At 40.4% G+C, this 22,198-nt stretch overlaps 1 protein-coding gene across 1 annotated transcript; it reads right to left on the minus strand.

Moving 5' to 3' along the window:
• Nucleotides 1-9,811: 9,811 nt before the first annotated feature.
• LOC146566292 (uncharacterized) lies at nt 9,812-17,255 on the minus strand. Its single transcript, XM_085289919.1, has 6 exons — nt 16,969-17,255; nt 16,739-16,801; nt 15,784-15,846; nt 13,332-13,406; nt 11,846-11,977; nt 9,812-11,742 (listed from the first exon to the last, which is right to left on the minus strand). Exons 1-6 carry the CDS (start codon nt 17,174-17,176, stop codon nt 11,465-11,467), a joined length of 819 nt encoding a protein of 272 aa, XP_085146045.1. The 5' UTR covers nt 17,177-17,255; the 3' UTR covers nt 9,812-11,464.
• Nucleotides 17,256-22,198: the final 4,943 nt, after the last annotated feature.

The raw sequence follows: 22,198 nt of genomic DNA on the forward strand, positions 1-22,198 counted from the left end.
GAGGATAGACTTTAAAGTTCTGATGCTGGCCTATAAAGCTCTGAATGGTTTAGGACCAAAATACATCAATGACCTCCTGACCCAGTATGAACCTTCCAGATCCCTCAGGTCATCTGGATCCGGTCTTTTATCAGTTCCCAGAGTCAGAACCAGACACGGAGAAGCTGCATTCAGCTTTTATGCTCCTTATATCTGGAACAAACTCCCAGAAAGCCTCAGATCAGCTGAAACACTCAGTTTATTTAAATCCAGGTTGAAGACTCACCTGTTCTCAGCTGCATTTGAATAAAGCACCAAATCCACACTTTAAGCTTAAATTTCAAAACTTACATTTAACTACTGATTTTATCTACTGCTCTGATTTAATCTGTTTTGATTTTATATACTGTTGTTTGTTTGTTTGTTTGTTTGTTAATTAGTTAGTTAGTTTATTTGCTTGTTTTAATCAATTTTAAATCATGCTTTTTATTTGTTCTTGTTTCTAATGTCTCTGTAAAGCACTTTGAATCACCTTGTTGTTGAATTGTGCTATACAAATAAACTTGCCTTGCCTTGCCTTATTAAGTGGTAATAAGCATACGGTAGCGTTCATACAACTAATTTCATTTCACCAAAACACAAAAATATGTTTTTTAACTAAACTGATAATAGAGTTTTAAAGAGGGCTAGAAATGATTTGTTTTCTACACTTCTTCTCAGTGTTGCGCTCTACCACTTCCTCCTAACGTTATCCGAACATGGGCATGAGCATGGGTGTCTTGCTTTCTATTAAAGAACACACAAATTATAGAAGAAACACATTTAATAAAGAATGAGTTTTAATTTTTTGTCATTTTAATATAATTAGTTATACAAATTTGTTAAACTGCAGGAATGTCTTAAAGATATAAAGACTTGGGTGACCTCTAATTTCCTGCTTCTAAATTCAGATAAAAAATTATACAATAACTTGAAGTTATTGTACTCAGCCCCCAAAATCTTGAATATGCTCTCTGCTTGTTCTAAATGGCATTACCTTGGCCTTCTTGGAGTCATTTTTTAACAGTATATGTCTTTCGGTGTGCATATGAAACAACTATGTAGGACTGCTTTCTTCCATTTGAGCTGTGGTAATCAACATGTTGTGCAGCTCTGAAGCTGACACTCAAGAAATACAGCTGTTTGGGTCGAAATGTCACTATTAGCTTTGGGCAGAAATCCTAAATTCAGTTTTGTGACTACAGAAAACAAGTGCAGGATATTTGTTTGTGAAGGAGTGATGGGAACTGATGCCACTGTAGGACACTTCCTCATACTTCTGGAGTTTGACAAACTGATGCCAACCACAAAGTCAGCAGGTACTTTTTAATTTTTTAAGTCCTGAAAAAAGAAATTTAGAAAATTAGATTCTTTTTCTTTCATCAGTTGGCTCACTCATGTTGGCTGATTCTTCATGTTGCAAAATGGAGCAAATACAATTTTGTCAAGCACTGAAAATGTACCCTTCTTTTTCTAATAATATTCACGAAGGGAAGCATGCATAGTACAATGTAAAAATACTGGTCCCAGCACTATTAAATAAGGGTTTAAGATTTGCCACCTTAAAAGCCTATCTACACAGCCTGTTCATACATTAATCACATTAATTTATAGCAACAGCTATAAACTTATGTGCATTACATCAGTTTCATGCTTTGTACTTGGACTATGTTAAACTGCACTTTCCCTTTTAAATAAATAAATTCAAATTCAAAATTGAAGCATTAATTCATGGGATTGGGCTCTAAAAGCACACCGACAGGAACATATTATTGAAGTTAACTTGAAAGAGTCTAAGTAAATAGAAGTAATTATTAGTGTTTCTGCACATAACGGCACATTTGTGGGATGGCTGAGAATATTTTCTTTTCAATCAAACAATCAATCAATCCAAGCTTTATTCGCCACATGCAGGTTGCCCTGCATTGAAATGGGACCCCCCCCCCCGACCTTATACACACAACACAGACATCACATGGGGTTACAAGTCGGAGATCGGTAGCGTTACAGAAAAAGCACTGAAATGTACACTACAATGGGAAAGTACAAGAGGAAAAAAAGAGACCCCTTCTCATGCTGGGCTCCCGTGGTAGGACAGCATGAGAACAGGAAGCAAAAAAACTCCTCTGCACAAAAAGCACATAAATGTCCACAGCACAACGTTACGAAAGACATAATAAGCCACAGGGTTGGGTGGGGGGTGAGGAGTAATCCGAAGCGAACACAGCAGCCGCCCTGCCCAGCGCTACCATTCCAGCTTGGGCGCAGACCCGCCGTGTTCCCCCGCAGGAAACAAGCATCGAAGGCGTTTGGAAAGGGAGGGGGATGAGTGTGTGCATATCAGTGTGTATGTGTGTGTGCGTGTCCAGAGTTCAGCTGAGACAGTGTCCTTCGCCCTGCCAGGCTAAGTAAACAGTCTTCCAGCCAACCCATTAGATCATTTTCTAATGATCAAAAGAATACTTCAAGCTCAACAAAGTTCTTTTTTCCACACACTAAGACTGTAAAATTACAGTCACTAATTTAACACAATTCCATAAATATGCCATGAAAAAATAAACTATACATATCTAAAATTTGATGCATTGAGTGTAAAATAGAAGCATTTACCCACAAATGACAAACCTTTGAACAGTGGTTAAGTGTTGGGAAATTACCCCAAGGATGCAGCGACGACTCATCCAAGAGGTTAAGTTCAGTGTTCGAGTTCACCACAACAAAGAGACTGGGCAAAAATGTCCTGCATGAGTTCAACGACAAAAACCACTGCTGAGTAAAAGGAACATAAAGGTTCGTCTCAGTTTTGCCAGAAAATATGTTGATGATCCCCAAGATTTTGGGAAAATACTTGGAATGGAAAACGTGGAATGACCAAAGCTGAACATTTGGAAGCTGTGTATCCTGTTACACCTGGTGTAAAAGTAATCACAGAAGAATACTCCAGTAAAAGTTGAAGTACTGATTTAACTCATTTACTCAAGTAATAGTGAAGGCTCTGAAATGTACTCAAGCTAAGAAAGTAAAATAATCTCTTTGAAGGAAGTTTCTATTTTTGTGCAAAGCTAACTGAACCAACCTGCTTTATTAACATAATAATAAAATAATATCAGTAGATGGGAATACAAACTGTTTAACTGTTTTTTGTTGTTGTTGTTGTTGTTGTTGTTGTTGTTGTTGTTGTTGTTGTTGTTGTTTTTAATTGTACTCAGATTAAAGAAAAAGAAAGAAACTGAGTTTTGATCTCCTCCATATCTGCTTCATGCCCTGGAGGACGGGGCTGTGGCCCCCCACACCTTCTAGCAGATCATTACTGTTAGGATGCCTGGGTCATTGACCCAGGGTTTTTGAGTTTATTATCTTATTTATAATTTCTAGTCTTTGGGTTTTTGTTAGAGTCATGTCTTATGGTTTGTCTCTGTGTAATCCTTAGTTGCTGTCTCTCCTGTCCGCTATATCCCCGTGTCCAGTCAGTGTCTGTGTCTGCCCTGGTCCCACGTCTCTGTTCCCTCTGTAGTGCCTGCCTGTGAGTCTGTGTCTTTGTTCAGTCTGTGTTATGTGTTTCCTGTTTTACTTCGAAGGTCTCTGTCTTATCTCAGTGTGTTCAGTTTACGCTTCCTGGTCTCGTCAGTTCTGATTTGCCCCAGCTGTGCTTCCCTCCTGTTGTCCATTCCCTGATTGCTCCCTCTATGTATTTAAGCCCTTTGTTTCAGTTTGTCATTGTCGTGATCTACCTTTATCTTGCTGTGTTTTGTCTGCGTAGTTGTGTTTTGTATTCTTAGTTTTTGTTAGTGATGGTGAGATGAAGCCTCATGATCAGGGGTGCTCAATACGTCGATCGCGATCGACCAGTCGATCGCAAAGGTAGTATTGGTAGATCGCATGGCATTAAAAAAAATAGATGCCAGCCTATCATCCATCCCGTCACTTGATTGATACAGGGAAGCCAGTCAGATGACATCAGATTTTTTCTGACGCTTAGGTCGCTGCGCATGCGCAAACAGCGGCGCGAAGTGTAGTAAAACTGACAAGCTAGTCAGCGAGTTAACTCCAATTTTTAGCTCTCGGTTTCTTCTCTTAAACCTAAGAAAGGGTTAAAAATGAGTGAGGGAGCTGGACCAAGTAAGAAGACAAAAACGTATCACTTTCATACGGAATGGGAGGAGGACTTTTTTTTTTTCCACGATGTCATTTTCGAAGTGCGTTTGCTTCATCTGCCAGGCTACCATCGCAATGCCAAAGAAGGGAAATGTGGAGCGGCATTTTCGAACTGTTCACGGAAAATGACAGGTAATGACAAAAAAAATTTACATTGTTAATTGTGTTGTGAAATATTGGATATTGCGGTTATGCATGTATATACATTGTAGATATAAAGAATCCTCAATATATTTATAAATAAGTATATGTTTTGGATTTTTGTAGTGGGTAGATCATTTTGACTTGGTCATTTTATAAGTAGCTCACATGCGGAAAAAGTGTGAGCACCCCTGCTCATGATGAACTGAAGCTTTCCACCCAGTTGGTCGACTCATGGTTCGAAGCATTGTGATGATTCATTTGCTCTACTGCGCCATCAAGTGGACAATTCAAGTGAAGCGGGCTCTGTGATTATAATGATGTGTAAACCTCTAAACTGAATAAATTGTTTTCTTGGTTATTCATCCCGAATATTGTCTCAGTATGTGTGATACAAAAGAGAAAGTGGAAAGTATCAGGACAGCGTTTTGGTATGATTGTGTAACTGTCAGCCTCAGACAGTCTGTCAATAGTATAATTCAGATCATAGATCTGTACATTTGCATATTTGTAGAACTATAAAAAGAAAGCTGACACTTTCGAGACTTTATCTAATGTGTAAGCATCACAGCAGATGCCTTTATGTCAACATAGCTGAGGCTAAAACAGAAAAACGATTCTATAAAAATATTCAGCAGTAGATCAAAACCAAAAAAACCCCATCAATCTACACTGACACTACGCTGTTTGTGCTGTCTTTTTTCTAGACGATATAAAGTTAGTCTGAAGGTGGAATGCAGTCAGAATCTCGGCATCATCAGCTAAAATTCATATGAATCTCTGCTGCACTTGATGTAATCTTTCTTTCTTTTCTCGCCATGTGAAATACAGCAGCTGGACCTTTAGCAGCAACACACTGTGAGACAAACTGCACACAAACAGTTTGTGTGATAGAAATACTGCAACTTATGGACACCTGCAGTGTTCTGGTGTTGTGACAAAAACAAAAGCCTTTTCTGTGTTCCTGTTTAGATTCAAATTGGTTTGATGTTTTGAGGTTCATGGTGACAAAATAGCAACTTCCCTGAAATAGGTTAAAGCAAAAGTCACAATTTCATTTTGAATATTTAGGGGGTAGAAAGAACAAACGTGTTTCAAAAATCTGGGGAGGAAAAGTACAAAGTAGTCAGAAAAAAACTACTCAGATGAAGTAGATACCTGAAAATGTAGGTATTTAGGAAGTACAGTAATGAAGTATTTGTACTTTGTTACTTCCCACCTCTGGTTACAGACTTATTCAAAAATGAATTAAACTCATTTTCAACTCAAAATCCTGCACACAGTACCCCACAATGACATTCTTTTGCTCAGTTATTTGTTGAATCAGTTCAGCCTCGGGTCTTTTTGAGTATGATGCTACATGCATTCTCCTTTGCAGAACCTCTCAAGCTCAATCAACTCAGAGGTGGAGAGGTGGAAGAAGGGAAGTGTGTTGTTCACTGACCTCAAGAGAAAGCTTATGAGGAAAGGTGTCACAATACGGCTGTGTGCAGGCAAGAGTAGGACCCAAACGCAAACTCACAGAGTCAAAAGGTAAACTCAAAAAACACAGCTTTATTGCTGGCGTGAAGTGGGACACGAAAAACAATACAAAATAAACTAAACTGGGAAAACTAAAGCACAAGGAGCCACAGGGAAAAATCACACAGCTATGAGGGAGGACGCAACACTGACAAAGAGAAACATGGGGCTTAAATACACTGAGGGATAACGAGGGGAATGAGCCACAGGAGGAGAGCACAGCTGAGAGTAATTAAGCAGGACAAGGCAAGGGAAGATAAACTAGAAACATTAACATAGAACAGACTGAAAGTAAAACAGGAAACACTGACGGAACTCAAGACATGTGAACTTAACAGACTCGGGGAGACAGAACATAGGGACCTGAAACATGGAACAGAAAGGCACAGTAGATCAACATGAACATAACAACGCCACAGGGGAAGAGTAAAACAAAATGCAGGAACACAGGACCTCTTTCAAAATAAAATGGGAAACATAGAAATGCAAACATGACAACATAAGAAACGCAGACATGAAGGACAAGGGAGACTTAACGGGCTTGGATACACAAGGGGAATCTAATAAGCAAATGAACATAGGAGACATGAGCTTAAACATACTATAAACATCAAAATGAACTAAAACTCAAAACACTGGGCCATAAGACCCAGGACCGTGACAAAAGGTGCCAGAAATCAGCCCATAATACTCTTGTTTTTTTAGGAGATCAAATCGGGTCCACATTCCCCTGGGTTGCTTTGAAACAGCCCTTTCCCACTGCACCTCTTCCTCCTGTATCATTTCTGTGCTCTCCTCCCCACTTACCCTGTTCAACTGGTGAAAATGAGCAGTTCCCAGCCCCTGCTGCCCAGTACAGGCTTTCTTCCAGCCTTACTGCAGTGTCTGCTGCCCCTTTGTGGCCTGTTGTGAACCCTTAAAAGCCTGAATTATGAAATAACTGCCAGAAAAAGTAACTTAAAAAAAATGAACCTCCTGTTTGTTTATTGAACCTTCTTACAATGAATAAATGAATGACTGAGTTAATATGTACATATTGTTAAGTGTAGCTGTGTGCAGGCAGGAATTGGACCCAAGATGCAGACTCTGGAGACAGAACTTAAACCAAAACAGCTTTAATGCTGAACGCAAACATAACATAACTGGAAAAAACTCCAAAAAACAAACTAACACCAGCGGATTAACAAAACACACAGCAAAGTAAACGGTAGATCACGACACAGACACTAAGAAACACAGGGCTTAAATACACAGAGGGAGCAATCAGGGAATGAGTAACAGGAGGGAAACACAGCTGGGGCAAATCAGGCCTAACGAGACAAGAGGAAGCAAAATCAGACACATTAACATCAGACATGGACTTTCAAAGTAAAACAGGAAACATAACAGACTCACGGGCAGGCACTATAACAAAGGTAACAGAGACACTGACTGGATGTGGGGATACAGCAGAAAGGGGAGACAGCAACATGGAACACAGACAGAAAACCAGAACACTAAAACTCTAACCAAACCCCACCCAGAGAACCTAAACTAAGAGTAATCCTAAAACCCATAAAGCAAAGCTAGAATATAATGAAATAACAAAATCAAAGAACCAAAAACACAAAAACACTGGGTCGACGACCCAGGGACCCTAACACATATGGATTTGAATTTGTATCATATTTGCTCCATCTGGAGTTGTTTTAGCAATTCATTGCTGAAAAATGTATTTTTGTAGTTTATTTTATTATTAGTTTTTAATTATCATTATTACTATTTTAATTTTTTTTCACTGAAAATAAATATCCCACTGATGATGTAGAAGTCTGAAAAAGTGTAGGTATTAAATATAATACACTATATGTTAGGGTGTTAATTTTACCCTTAGCACTTCTGACCATCTCATTCTCTAAATCTTTTAGTATGGTAGTCACTCAGCACTCAACCACCTTGAACTCCTCCAAGACAGATGGGAGTAAAGCTGAAGTTGCCCTGATCTGATCTAGATTCTGTTAGGAGGGATGCCAAGCCACTGCTTCAAATATTTTTCACTCTCTTCTTCACTCCATCAAACAGTCATTGGTATCTCATAGGTCACAGCCTGCGCTGACAAATCCAGTACCTAAACTTGCAGGAGATGTTGTTCCTGTCACCAAGGGTGTGATCTTAGCACTCTCCCAGGCATTTAATGGCTTCACTGAATACGTGTGTTTTAAATGTTATCATTATTGTTGTTATTTAAATATTAATCTTGTTCTGACTGATTTAGATCTGTACTGCAATAGTATCAAAGTCTGTTAGCTGCAAAAGCAAGTCTCGGTCACTCTCTTCTTTTCTTTAGACCATGAAGCAAAGCTGAGAGAGCTGGAGAGCAAGATGACTGAGACTGAAAAGTTGAAGCAGCAGCTACAAGGTATTATTTAAAAAAGATTTTGGCTCTCATTCATAGATTTGTTAAAATTGATGTGCATTTTTACAGCATGGTTATCTGCAATGCATGTGTAACATATCTGTACTTACACCAAAGCTTTAATGTTTGGTGAGCAATGAGCAGTTCCAAACCAACATGTAAAATCTTTAACGCTCCCTACTCTTCCCCAAGTGAAAAAAAAGACAAACAAAGGACAACTCTCCAAATGATGAACAAGAGAAAAAGAAAAAAGGCTTCTCTCTCTTACTTGACTGCTGCAGTACTCAATGCACATTACCAGTCAAATGGTAATGTGCATTGAGAGGAAGTCCAACTGTACTTGAATGTACATGAGGTGTTTAATGATGGATCTACAAATCAGGGTTTCTGTAACAGGCGGCAGAATAAGGTGTCTTTTCTAACCCTAACCCTATCAACAATAACGGTGGAACTACTCATTACTGAGTTCATGTTTGGAACTTTGATTTCTGTTTTGGGGACTTTACGAGTTTTTTTGGAGGTGTGGTCCTAAAGTTTTGATCAGCTGTAAAACAGCCTATTTCAGTTTAACTATTTTTTCTTCATCATTAGAACTAAATAATGACATTACATAAGATATAAATGAAAGACAAATAAAAGAAAAAAGTAAAATAATGAATTAGTCAGGTAATAACTAATTTAATTACAAGAGAAACAAAGTCTCACTGAGGCCAAAAGCCAAAGAATAAAAATGTGTTTTAAGACATGTTTCAAAAGTGAACAGTGCAGTGAGGCCAGCACAGGCTTATATACTCTGTTTTACCAGTTGCTGTTAGCAGTTGTGCAGCTGCAGATGTGAGAGCAACAGCTGACTGACTTCCACATAGAGTGAGTTACAGTAGTCCAGACAGGAAGAAATTAAAGAATTGATGACTGTTTCAAAGTGGTGCCTAGAAAGAAAAGATTTTGCTCTTGCCAGTCGCCTTGAATGACAAGAACTGAACGTCACCACTGCTCTAATCTGGCTGTCCAATTAAATCACTGTTCAACTTAAAACCAAGGTCAGTAATAGCAGGTTTAAAATAAACTTCCAGAGGTCCCAAATCAACAGAGGACTCACAGGGACCATTAGGTCCAAACACCAACACCTCTGTTCTTTCCCATTCCCGACTGTGGCAGGAAGATGGCGCCTTTGCTCGGTTTGACTTCAACCTGCCTGCGTTGTATTGTATTTTATGCTATTATATCAGCCCTTTAATATATGGTGCTATGCTGCTGTGATTTATGAGCGTTCTTCCTTGCTCCGCATCGGAGAGTCTATGGAACGTCTTTATGATGATTGGGACAGTTATAGGGAAACTTTCCCCCGACCATTTGTGTGGTCTTCTACCCCACCGGATTACTTCTTGCTGAGCTCTTCAGAGGGAAAAAGAAGTATTTTCTGTTTCTCACCGAAACATGGCAGAGGGATGGCGAGTTTATTCCCCTAAATGCACTACGCCCTGCTACTCCTACTTGGGGGACCCCCGTTTAGGTCGCCGTGGTGGAGGACTTGCTGTTGTTTTTAACACTTTCACAGGAGCAACTTTAGTAGCAACAATGTTTTTATTTCTTCCATATTTTATTTCTTATTTCTTCCACATGACATCTTATTTCTTCTAATTTATAAAAAATTCAGATACAGATGAAAAATAAGGAAGCATTCCAGCTTTTAGAAATTCCTCCACAGCACTGACACACATTTTTATATCAAACTAAATCAGCTGTTTACATTTTTATCATGATAGTCAGATTAAGTTGAACATCTGTTGAGAGTTTAAGAAAAACACCTGCATGATTATCAAAGAAGAGAAAAAGAGGAACTGTTGGATTTTGCTCAACTTAACAGCAAAGACTCCAGTTAAAAGCAAACATGTGGGCCAGCAGTCACCAAAATAACAGACTGACCAACACAGGACAGTGGAGCCAATAAAAAATGATGCAGTTTACCAACTTATAGAAAATAGTCAGGACCTAATGGAGGAGCAGCACTTTATGAAGAGCCGACTCAAAGAAAGGACAAAGAGAAGAGAATCACTGAGCATTTACAGTTTTTCTCAGTCGCTTTGGTGCTTTTCTCACATCACTATTAACATTTGCACAGCAGTTAGTGTATTTCTCAAAACAATTGGTGCAAACTGCAAAACCTAGTGGATAGGTCACTTGCTCAAAATCGATAATCCATTCCTCAAAAGCAAGTATTGATGTCAATGAAACTGCCAGTGTCATCGAAATGAGAAGTTTTGACACCATCTTGATGAACATGATAGTCAAATGACTTCGTCATGTTTTCAGTGTTTTCCAACGCAAAAAAGGTCAGAACTCGGCCACACTACCTGAAAATGCTCACGACAGCACTATACACTTGTTGTACAGCCATTTACAGTAAAACCTACAGTAAAGTTAGACATTCCTGTAGTTAGGGAAGTACTTTTACTGTGAAGGCTGTTTGTAATTCTACAATATTGTGCAAAAGAAAAGTTCTCTACAGTCACTTATTTAGAATAAACATAAGAAACACCCTTTTGGTAGAGCTGTGCACAAATGTGAACAGTACAACAGTACATATTGTAACTGAACATATGTAAATCATTCTGGCACATCCAGACGTTCCTGTCTGTCTGGCCACATATTTTCATCTACATCACAAGACATATTTTCCTTTGCAATGCAGCGAGAAAAGTATATCCTGCAGTGGCGAATTCACCCTCTGCATGACTCTGCTGTGATGTCATCACATGCTACATCCATGGCTGCTAGCAGGGCCATTTGCGCATGTGAATGCCGGTCATAAACCTTCCACCAAACCACTGTCTGACCAGATGTGAGTGGTGACAATGGACATTATCCCACACAACAACATACTTGTTGAGTTGGCCTCCACCCCTCTCATTCTCAGGGACAAATGACTAGATGTTGTGGAGGATGCACTAATGGTTTTGAGAATTTTCATTCTGATCCGAGAAAAGCACCAAAGCGACTGAGAATCATTGAGCATTTAACTGGATTTATTTGAATCAAAGATAACAAGAAGAAGTAAATTATCTGAGTCAGTAGAAACAAATAAACACAAAACTAGAACCCAACCAGAAAGAGAGAGAGAGAGCAAGAAACTGATTCCAGCAGGTGATTTACTTCCTGTTTTACTTCTAAAAATGTCTAAACTCCGCCCACACAGGTTAGTCCAAACAGGAATTGTTGGAGCTGTCACACCTCTCACATGGTTAAAATCAGATGACCACTGAAGGTGGTTTGATGGTTATCATTGTCATATACCTTTGAACCAGCCCAGAGACGTACAGTCACCTGATCTCCAACCTCTAGAAGCAGTGAGGCTCTATTAGAGGCGCTTGGCCACCCAGTTGATTGAGTTTCATATGCAAGAAAAATGAACTCTTCATTCCTGAATAGAAAAGCAGCTGTGTGTGTGCCGTCACGTCCTATTACGTGCCAGTCAAAGTGGTAGGCTCCTCTCACTGGTGCAGTGAAAATACCTGTGGGACATTTGTTTTTGTTAAAAGGAAAATCAGCTGTTAGAACATCTGGAACATCAGCCTGACATCAACATAGCTGAGAAGTGACATTCAGTGTTATTACCTGTGTATGGGTTGTAGGCATTTCCAATGTTTGTGACAACATGTTTGAAGACCAGAGTAGTGTGGCCATTGAAGGGTCCAGTATCTCCTTCACCTTGATCCAGCAAAGAGGCTGAGAACGCCACCTGTTTGACTGAGAGAGAGAGAAAATTCATTTTAAACTTCCTGTTTTAGAGTTAGACTCTTCCCAAAAAAGTGACCATGAAAAAAACTTTACAGCTGAAAGCGTTTCACTGTCACAGAAGAAATCAAACTCTGTCAAACTGAAATTTGATTGAATCTATTTTTGAGGATCCCAAACTCGTCCTTTAGATCAGACAGGAAGGTATTTTGTAGCTTCTGCCAAGACAACAAACTGTGTTATTCAGTGTTTTAGTTGCATCTTGGTTTGTGCTTCAGACAAACATGAACTCAGTTTAATGTCATTCAGTAAATTAGATGCAGTAATGAACTTAATGTGTGTTCTGAAGCTTAAAGAGTGCTTTCACTTTGATGACCTGCACAGAGTGGGGATACACCTGTAAACAACACCTCTGTTAATCACAGGTAACAATCACAAAAACCCTCTACTCGCTCTCCCACATTATTAGAACTACAAACATGGCTGCAGTTTTTATTTATTGCAATATCTGAGAGTCAATATTTTACGGTTTGGACTGGCTGTAGTTTCAAATACTAATTTGTGGTGGTGCTTGGACTGTGGTGTCGTGCGAATGTGGAGTTTTAGGCTTAAAATTAGAAACTGGTTGAAGGACTTACAGGCAGACAAACAAAAATCATCCATTCAAAACATTCTGACATCCTGTTGTCGGTTTCACGCTCATCAGTATTTGACTACTCAATCACTTGGAGTAAATCAGCAGTACTGACTCTAAATTGTAATTCATATATTGTAATTTTAAATTGCTATTGGGAAGAGTTGTCACCATTAAAATTATGATTGTGCTTAAAATAAACTACACCGATACCTAATAAACCCTCTCTTAAAATCATCACTGGTAGGTCAAAAAACATGACGGTGGTCTACAACTACCAAATTTGTATCACTACTTCTGATCCAATAGATTAAAAATTGATTAAACCAAGCTTATTAGACAGCTCTTGGCTGGACCTGGAACAAATTTCTAATCTGCCTTTCATATACTCCAGTATCATGACTTAGTTATCTTAATTAATTCCCATCAGGATGGGAATTCTTAAAATTAAGAATTCCAAGTCTTCACTTATCCCATGTAAATGAACACCCATTAGGAACAATCCAGGTCATAAAAAGAAGATATGAAATTTTCGAGTCATGAGTAACGTGTCATAGTCTAGAACATCTTATGCGAAACTGAAACTTGAATTAAAATATGGAATCAGCAAAAGTAATTTTCTTGAATATCAGCAACTGAAAGCCTTCATGTGAAAAATGTGAAATGTGTCTGAAAATGTGTCAAATATAGAGATATTTCAGCATTTCTATATTTCAGATTTTGACACAGTACCATGTTGCTGCTGCTTCATCTGGTTGGCCTCAGTCCTCTGGTTCTGCAGTTCAGTCTTCAACTTTCCTGCTTGTTCTGAGAAAAATGTGAAATTGTCCTTGAGCACAAACTAAAGACATTTAAACACAGTGACACCACTTTATGGACAGATTATAAATTGATGAGCCAAATGTGAGTCAATTATCTGCACCTAACATTTCTACAGAGCAGAGCCCACACCTCCAGCAGAGCTTCAACAGCATCCCGAGGGAGAATGGCAACATTGAGTCAGAATGGACCATGTTCTGCGCCATCATTGCTGAAGCCGTGGCCCTGAGCTGTGGTCGCAAGGTGGTTGGTGCCTGTCGTGGTGGCAACCCCCGAACCAAATGGTGGACACCGAGGGTGAGGGGATAGCCACCAGGCAGAAGGAAGAGTCCTATCGGGCTTGGTGAGCCTGTAGGACTTTGGAGGCAGCCGATAGATACCCACAGGCCAAGCGGAACATGGCTTGGGCAGTGGCTGACGCAAAAACTCGAGTGCTGGAGGAGTTTGGAGAGGCCATGGAAAAAGACTTTTTGATTGCCTCGAAGAGATTCTGGCAAACCATTAGGCGAATCATGAGGGGAAAGCCGTGCTCTACCTGCACTGTGTATAAGGCCAGCCCGTTCTCACTCCCAAAGCGTAACATTTTACGCTAGGTGACAAATCGTCACCATATTACGTTTTCGGCTACCCACCACGTTCCTAAATGATGACCTCGGAAAAAAGAGGAAATGTGAGAACAGTCTGGACTGAATCTTCACATGTTCGCTCTTTTTCTTCAAATCTCTTAGAAACACGCTATTTAACATCATTAGAGTCCTGGTTGAGGCCAGGAATAAGGTTATGGTCAGGGCTAGGGATAAGGTTAGGTTTAGGGCTGGAATACAGGGCTGGAACGTCTATTACCGCGGGAGCGTCATTGCACTGGATTCCAGCCATAACCCGCTGCGTACCATAAGAACGCCGAAGGTCTCCTTTCGCGTTCCCCAGGAACGCCGCGGGACGTGACAAAACGTCGACATGTTACGCCTCGGGAGTGAGAACACTCTGATAAGGCAGGTGGAGCACTGCTCACTTCGATTGAAAATATTGTTGGGCAGTGGAAGAAATACTTAAAGGACCTCCTTAATCACACTGGCATGTCTTTTGAGGAGGAAATATAGTCTGGGGATGAGAGGAACTATTCGTCTATCTCCGGAAGTGAGGTCACTGAGGCAGTTAAACAACTCCTTGGTGGCAGAGCCCCTGGGGTGGATGAGGTCTGCCCTAAGTTCCTAAAGGCTCTGGATGTTGTAGGGCTGTCTTGGTTGACACGCCTCTACAATGATGTGTGGAGATCAGGGGCAGTACTTCTGGATTGGCAGATTGGGCTTGTGGTTCCCATCTTTAAGAAGGGGACTGGAGGGTGGGATTCAACTATAGGGGGATCACTAAGTCCATGCCAGGGTGCTGGAAAGGAGAGACTGTCTGTTAGCTGAATCTCAGATACAGGAGGAACAATGCAGTTTTTGACCTGGTCATGGAACACTGGACCAGCTCTTTATCCTTTCAAGGATACCTGAGGATGCATGGGAGTTTGCCCAACCAGTCTACATGTATTTTGTGGACTTGGAGAAGGCATTTGACCTTGTCCCTCGGGGTGTCCTTTGGGAGGTGCTTCAGGAATATGGGGTTTTCTGGCTATTGCTACAGGCCATTTGATCCTTGTAAGACCATTGCTTGGTCCACTTAGCTGACAATAAGTCGGACTTGTTCCCAGTGGGTGATGGATGCCGTCAGGGCTGTCCTTTCTCACCGATTCTGTTTATAACTTTTTTGTAATGAATTTCTAGGGATAGCCAAGTGGCAGAAGGCTTTCATTCGGGTGGTCTCAGAATCTCAACTCTGCTTTTCACAGTTAATGTGGTGCTGTTGGCTTCATCAGGTGATTGCCTCCAGCTCTTACTGGAATGGTTTGCAGCCGAGTGTGAAGCGGTGGGAATGAAAATCAGTACCTCCAAATCTGAGGTCATGGTCCTCAGCCTGAAAATGGTGGAGTGCCCATTCCGGGTGTGGCGCAAGTCCTGCCCCAAGTAGAGGAGGATCTCGCCCCTTTAAGTATCTTGAGGTCTTGTTCACGAGTGACAGGAGAAAGGATGGGAGATCGACAGACAGATTGTTGCTGCACCTGCAGTGATGCATGCACTGTACCGGTCCGCCATGGGAAACACAGAGCTTAGCTCTGGCTTGGCTTAAAAGATAGGGTGAGGAGTTCGGGCCATCTGAGAGATATTAACTCTCAGCTGGCCTGTGAACGTCTTGGTGTACGGATAAGCTGGAGGAGGTGGGTAGAGATATGGTGGGCTCAGTTTCTGTGCTTAGGCTGCTACCCCTGCAACCCGGCCCCGAATAAATGAAAGAAAATGGATGGATGGCTTTCATACAGTACCTTCTGACAGCTGCTTCAGCTGGTTGATCTCAGTTTTCTGACTCTCCAGCTTTGCTTCTAGTTCTGAGAAAATACCATAGAAATAAAAAGAAAAATCTCACTGACAGCACAAAGTAATTCACAGGTTTTTATCTATAAGTAGGAAAGTAACTGTGGCTCTCATTCTGTTCATGCTACACTGAGCAGTGGCCTCCTCCACGTCCCCACATCCTCCACCTCCACCTCATCTTTATCCACAGTCTGTGAACTCTGGCTGTCCCCTCTGTGTTTTCTGAATGTATGTAAAAGATGGCCACTAAAGCTTACCCCAGATCACTGGAAGAGTGATTTGGGTTACATTCTGCCATGTCCCGTGTGTCATTTTCCTGTCTACTCTCCACTGTTCCTCCCCCGATAATGACTAAAAATGCCTGAGGAAAAAAAACAAGATTTGAAGGCTAATCTTTTGGTCATATGTATATCCAGAACTCACATATACTTTTGGAGATATTCTCAGCTGCAACATTAAAAAAAATACCACCTTGTTGGAATATTGATATTACACAGCTATGTCTTCATCCATGAAGAGTTTAAAAAATCTGGATGTCTAACAAGTAAAACGAGCAACTTATATCTGCAGGTAGAGATATAACACAGACTTTAAATGATGGTTAGAATTGTTGTATCAGCAGAAACTGGTGTTTAAGTAAATGTTGAATTATTTGGTTTGGAAGAGTTTGCCATGAAGAGGAGCTGTGAGCTGTTTCATTATAAACACATTACAGTCAGTTCCTGATGTTGAGATGAAAAAACCTGTCTTTTTCCTGGTATAAAATAATAGGTTATTTTGAAATAAACATTTTTTATGGGAGTTTTCTTTCTTTTTTTTTTTTTTCTTTAAAATCAAATGTATGAAAAGACAAAATAAAATAAATGTATCATATGGACCAGGTCAATGATGGTTTCCACTCAGTACCTTTTGACTGTCGCTTCAACTGGTTGATCTCAGTCTTCTGTCGCTTCAGCTTTACTGCTTTTTCTGAAATAAGTGCAAAATGAATTTGTCTCCCTGTACCATGAGTTTCTATGAAGACTACTTTAAAATTTCTATACCAAAATATTCAGTTTCACAAGAAAACACATGACCATGAATGTTGGTCATTCCTGTTTCTGATGTTCTGGATATTTCTGGAGTCACACTGGTACCTTGCTCTCTCTGTAGGACAGTGATCCGCTCTGTCTGCAAAGCCAGTGAGGTGGTCAGCTCTCTCAGCTCAGCGTGGATGTCCTGTGGACAGGACTGTTGCTCTGCAGTCTCAGTCTGATCTGCTGAAACAGAGCAGACCAGAAGCAAAAGTGGGAGAAACATGATGATCTTCATTCTGTCAACAGAAACCTGCTGTATAACTGTCATCTGTTAATCTGAGAGTTTTATAACGAGGGGAAAAGAGGCGTGAATGAGGAGCTTACTGCCCCACATGTCCCCTCATCCTCCACCTCACACACTGCAGAGCCACAAGACCACGCCTCCTACAGGTGCTGTTGGTGAATGATTGAAGAAGCAGACTGCATGAATAAACAAACAGGGTCATGTAAACAGAGCAGGAATGAAGAGATATCGTCCCAAAAGTTTGATTCTGTTCATCAGTTCCCAACACTCCTTCATAAACAAACACCATCCAAGCATTTTCTGTAATCCTAAAACTGGACTTTGTATGTGATGATGAGATAGCCTTTATTTGTCAGCTGCAGGTCTTTTGCCCACAACCGAGATGACAGACCTTGCCGACCGTACATACAATACAAACATCACATTGGGGAGACAAGTCAGGCCAGGTAGCGAGGAAAACAAACATTGAAATGTGCAACACAAAAGGATAATACAGGAATGCACAGGTATCAACACACCATAACACAATAAACACAGACAAGCAACATGGGAAAGAGTTCCAGTGTGTACATCTGATCTGGGACCGCTGCAATCTTTCGACTGCGCCTCCAGCTGACCCAATGTCCACATCATGGGGGAGGTAAGCGTTGGAGGTGGCGTTGGATCCGGGGTAGGGAGGGTGATGCGTGAGTGAGTGCTTATCAGTATCAGTATATGTATGTGTGTTTGTGTCCATAGTTCAGCTGAGACAGTGTCCTTCGCCCTGCCAGGCTAAGTGAACAGTCTTCCAGCCAACCCAGGTGGCCTTGCAGGGAATGGGAAGGAACAGACTCAACACAGTCGTTATCAGGGAGTTGTTGTTCAGCTCCAGCCTTGAGCTGGCGCCGAAGGGGTAGCCGGGTTATATAAATAAATGTAACTTTTTTTTCATTGAATGTTGGCTTGATCATGTCCAGAGGCGGAGCCAGACATTTGAAACACCCGGGGCTTAGCCCTAAAGGGCAGTATGCATGTGGGATTTTTTTTTTTTTTTTTTTTGGGGGGGGGGGGGGGGGGGGGTTAGAAATGACTGAAAGATTAATTGGCTCTGCTTTGAGTTTTGTTCAAAAAAGAATGACTTCATATAGGGAAAAATATATATCACATATGCAGGACACCTTAAACTATTTTTTTAATTAAGCAGCGAGGCAGAACAAAGTCGGGCTGCATCAAGACACGAGGACTAAACCCCGATTCAACCAGACCCAGAACTGATCCGGAATTAAAACAGGACTACAACAGTTCAAAATCAGGACTTAACCAAGACAGAACAAGAGTCAGAACTAGATGATAGTAGTAGAGATGGACCGATCCGATATTACGTATCGGTATCGGTCCGATACTGACCTAAATTACTGGATCGGATATCGGAGAAAAATAAAGAATGTAATCCGATCCATTAAATATCACGAAAGCACCTCACAAAACTTGCAACACGCCGTAACTCGCCTCAGAACGTTAGCACGTCGGAGCAGTATGCATCACGTGATAGAGCGGCTGTGGCATGCGGGACCTGTCGGTGGTCTGGATAGCATTTGGAGCTTCGCTAGCAACCCGGCATTTCATCTCCGACAAAGTTATCCCCGAGAGAAGTAAAGCAAGTGTGTAAGTCCATCTCTGAATGTTTGTAAAGCATTCCCACGTTAAGCTTAACAAGCGACTGCCTCTCGCTCTCCGGCTGTAAAATGAATAGAAGTCAATTACTGTATATAGTAACTATTAAGTCTAATATATACCCTAGTAAGCTATAGTACTTTTTCCTTTGGGAAGGTACCATCTGTGCAGTCTGCAATTTTGTTGAAGAAAGATGTTGAATCTATTTAATATTTCTTGAAAAATAATTGATTTCTGTGCATTTTTTTTCACACTGCATCAAATTAAGGTTGATTACGTCGATTAAGCATCATGAGGTGGAGCGTGAGGGGTGGTTCCCTATTTTTTATTTATTTATTTTTGTTGTTGCTGGGAGTTGGAACCCTATTAGTTAGGTTGCTTAATATTTATGCTAAGTACTCTTTAAAATACCAGAATAGGGAGGATGGTGTAGGTTTAAGTTTATTAGATTGATCAGTATTGCTGAACTATGAAATATTTTTTTGTATACAGGTATAACAGAATAGCTTTAGTGTAGTTGTTGTTTTAAACTTGAGTATGAACTTGCAGACTTGCAAATTGCAGCAAGATATTTAAAAAACAGTTTTGTTGATTAAAAAACACTATATCGGATTCATATCTGTATCGGCAGATATCCAAATTTATGATATCGGTATCGGACATAAAAAAGTGGTATCGTGCCATCTCTAGATAGTAGCACTAAAAATCATCATAGACCTGAACTACACTTGTTTTTTTTAATTCTACCAAAGTACAATATTTAAATTGAGAAAAGTTTATATAATTATTTAGCCTTGTTGTGCAAACAAGCTGCATAACTTAGTAAATGTAGAATTTGAAAAATAGTAAACCTAAAAAGAAAAACTAGGTACGAGATACATGAGGACCTTTGATACGGTGATACTTTTGATAAACAACCATTTGACTAACATGTGTGTCTCACCTGCTCTTGTTCATCTCTGTTCTGTCCTCATTCTCCTCTCTCTCTCTCCCTCTCTGTTCCTCTCTCTCTCCCTCTCTGTTCCTCTCTCTCCCTCTTTGTGCTGACAATCATCAAATATACAGGGGAAACCAGATATTTACTCTTCAGATCAAAACACTTTTTTAATTGTAACATCAAATCAGACTAAACGTTTATTTTTTTAGATTGATAAATATAAAAAACATATTTGTTAACTTTAAGGGTAAAGAGAGAAATTGTCTGTATTTCTTAATTGCAAATGGCACCAAATTGTATTCAAAATTTAGCCACACTTATGGAGCTCCACAGTTGTTTTTCTGGTGTTTTGGTTGACATCTCTTGATTTTCCCATTTCAAAGCAACAGGCTCTGTGTTTTGCCTTATATGCATCCACAGCTGTGCCACCAGGTTACTCACATGGACTCTACTAACCTATCAGAAGCTTCTTCAGCTCAGAATGGAATCGTCTGGACTTTTCTTATTAATTAACAATAAACTTAGTGTATATGTACTCCTACATTTGATCAAAGTTATGATAAATAGGAGCTCTGTCTCTCTTTATTCTGACATTTAACTAATTCAAAAGATATTTCAATATTTATTTATCCAAAACAAAACAAGTTTACTCTAAATTGATGTTGTGCAGTAAAAATGTTTTATGTTTTCTCCCTAAAGTGTAAATATCTGGTTACAAATGTGAATATCCTGCTGTGTACTGAAACCCCTCTTGTTTTGCATAGAAATATACTGAACAACATAAAAAGCATAATATATAAAATAACATTTACCTGAGTTTTTTCTTTGAAAGAAGCCTCTAATGTCCATTCTTATATTTCAGTATGTTGTGATATTTTGATACCATGGTAGCATTTACAGGATATTGTTTTATAGTGATATTATACAGGAAAACTGTTACTCAATAAGGCCCATTTGTTGTTTTTCTCTTTCTCTGTGACCCAAGAATTAATGTGTAAGACTCACAGGCTGGTACCCCAAGGTCGAAAATACCACAGAGACGAGACCACTTCCTTACTCCCATCCTCCCTTCCTTATCCTTTAGAAAAGAGCTTGTTAAAGGCCAGGTGGTTTGTTTCAGAATTCACTAATGAAAGAACTCTGTATTCTATGTCTAGGAGTGTATTTTGCTGGGATGATCATAAATTGTAGCTGAACTGATAAACTACACAAAGGATACTTCTTTGCTCAGAGGGCAGGAAGACGTTTCCTTATTTGGTCTGTACCGGTTTGAACTGAGAACCTGCTGACACACGAACCTTTTTTTCCTCTATATAAACTGTTGTATACTGAATAAACCTTTGAGTTGATTGTGGGAGAGCAACCTGAACAGTCTCTGTATCATTTTGTTCTCCTAACTGCTCCCGACGTCGTAACTAACCCAGCTGAACGGCATACCTGAGCGTTACTTTGAATAATTAGGAATCTTATAAGGAAAGGACAAAACTCTGCTTATCGGTGCTCACGCCTTGGAGGAAACCCGATCCACGGAGAAACCCGGGACGGAGATTTCTTTCACAGTACATAACTGAAACCGATTTAGTCGGGGAGGGTAAGAACTGAAAATATGAAATAAACACACATAAGCTAAGACTCTCTAAAAAAAATAGCATTTGTTCGGCTTTTCATTTCGCCATTTGTTGATTTACTTGAAGAGCAAGTAACGTAATATTGGTCAAGTGATCAGTTTGATATCAATCTTTCGTGATTCACCGTCACATTTACATTATTTGTACGGTACAAATGATTTGCTTTGGTACCTGGTCAAACTTAAGCTCTCCTTAGTATGGCTGGCTCCGTTTCTCCAACAGCTCACTCACAGGCAGCAGCTGCCCCGCCCCCTCGCTCAGTCGCTTAGTGCCTGAGCTCAGATCGTACCAATATCAGGGGGGATTCACGCACAGTCGTAAATTCCCACAGTGTGCACTATGTGCTTCGAATATTGTGTGTAGTTTTTGTTTTATACAGTTGTCAGCCAGGCATCTAACTATGAAAAAATTACACTCCAAAAGACCCCGGGCTTCTGACAAAACAACCCGGGCTTAAGCCCCGTAAGCCACCCCCACGCTCCGCCCCTGCTGTGAAGTCACAGCTGACATGATCAAGCCAACATTCAATGAAAAAAAAGTTACATTTATTTATATAACCCGGCTACCCCTTCGGCGCCAGCTCAAGGCTGGAGCTGAACAACAACTCCCTGATAACGACTGTGTTGAGTCTGTTCCTTCCCATTCCCTGCAAGGCCACCTGGGTTGGCTGGAAGACTGTTTACTTAGCCTGGCAGGGCGAAGGACACTGTCTCAGCTGAACTATGGACACAAACACACATACATATACTGATACTGATAAGCACTCACTCACGCATCACCCTCCCTACCCCGGATCCAACGCCACCTCCAACGCTTACCTCCCCCATG

This window comes from Mchenga conophoros, linkage group LG10, assembly GCF_057382185.1.
Source record: "Mchenga conophoros isolate Kocher_MC1m ecotype Shallow Benthic linkage group LG10, M_conophoros_male_GT1.1, whole genome shotgun sequence".
NCBI lineage: Eukaryota > Metazoa > Chordata > Actinopteri > Cichliformes > Cichlidae > Mchenga > Mchenga conophoros.

What these genes read in the sequence shown, in the direction of transcription:
- LOC146566292 (XM_085289919.1), bottom strand. Translation starts at nt 17,176, where the DNA reads ATGACAGTTATACAGCAGGTTTCTGTTGACAGAATGAAGATCATCATG. An exon ending in GTTGAAGCGACAGTCAAAAG is followed by an intron (nt 15,847 to 16,738) that starts GTACTGAGTGGA and finishes GTATTTTCTCAG; the next exon opens with AACTAGAAGCAAAGCTGGAG. An exon ending in GCTGAAGCAGCTGTCAGAAG is followed by an intron (nt 13,407 to 15,783) that starts GTACTGTATGAA and finishes CATTTTTCTCAG; the next exon opens with AACAAGCAGGAAAGTTGAAG.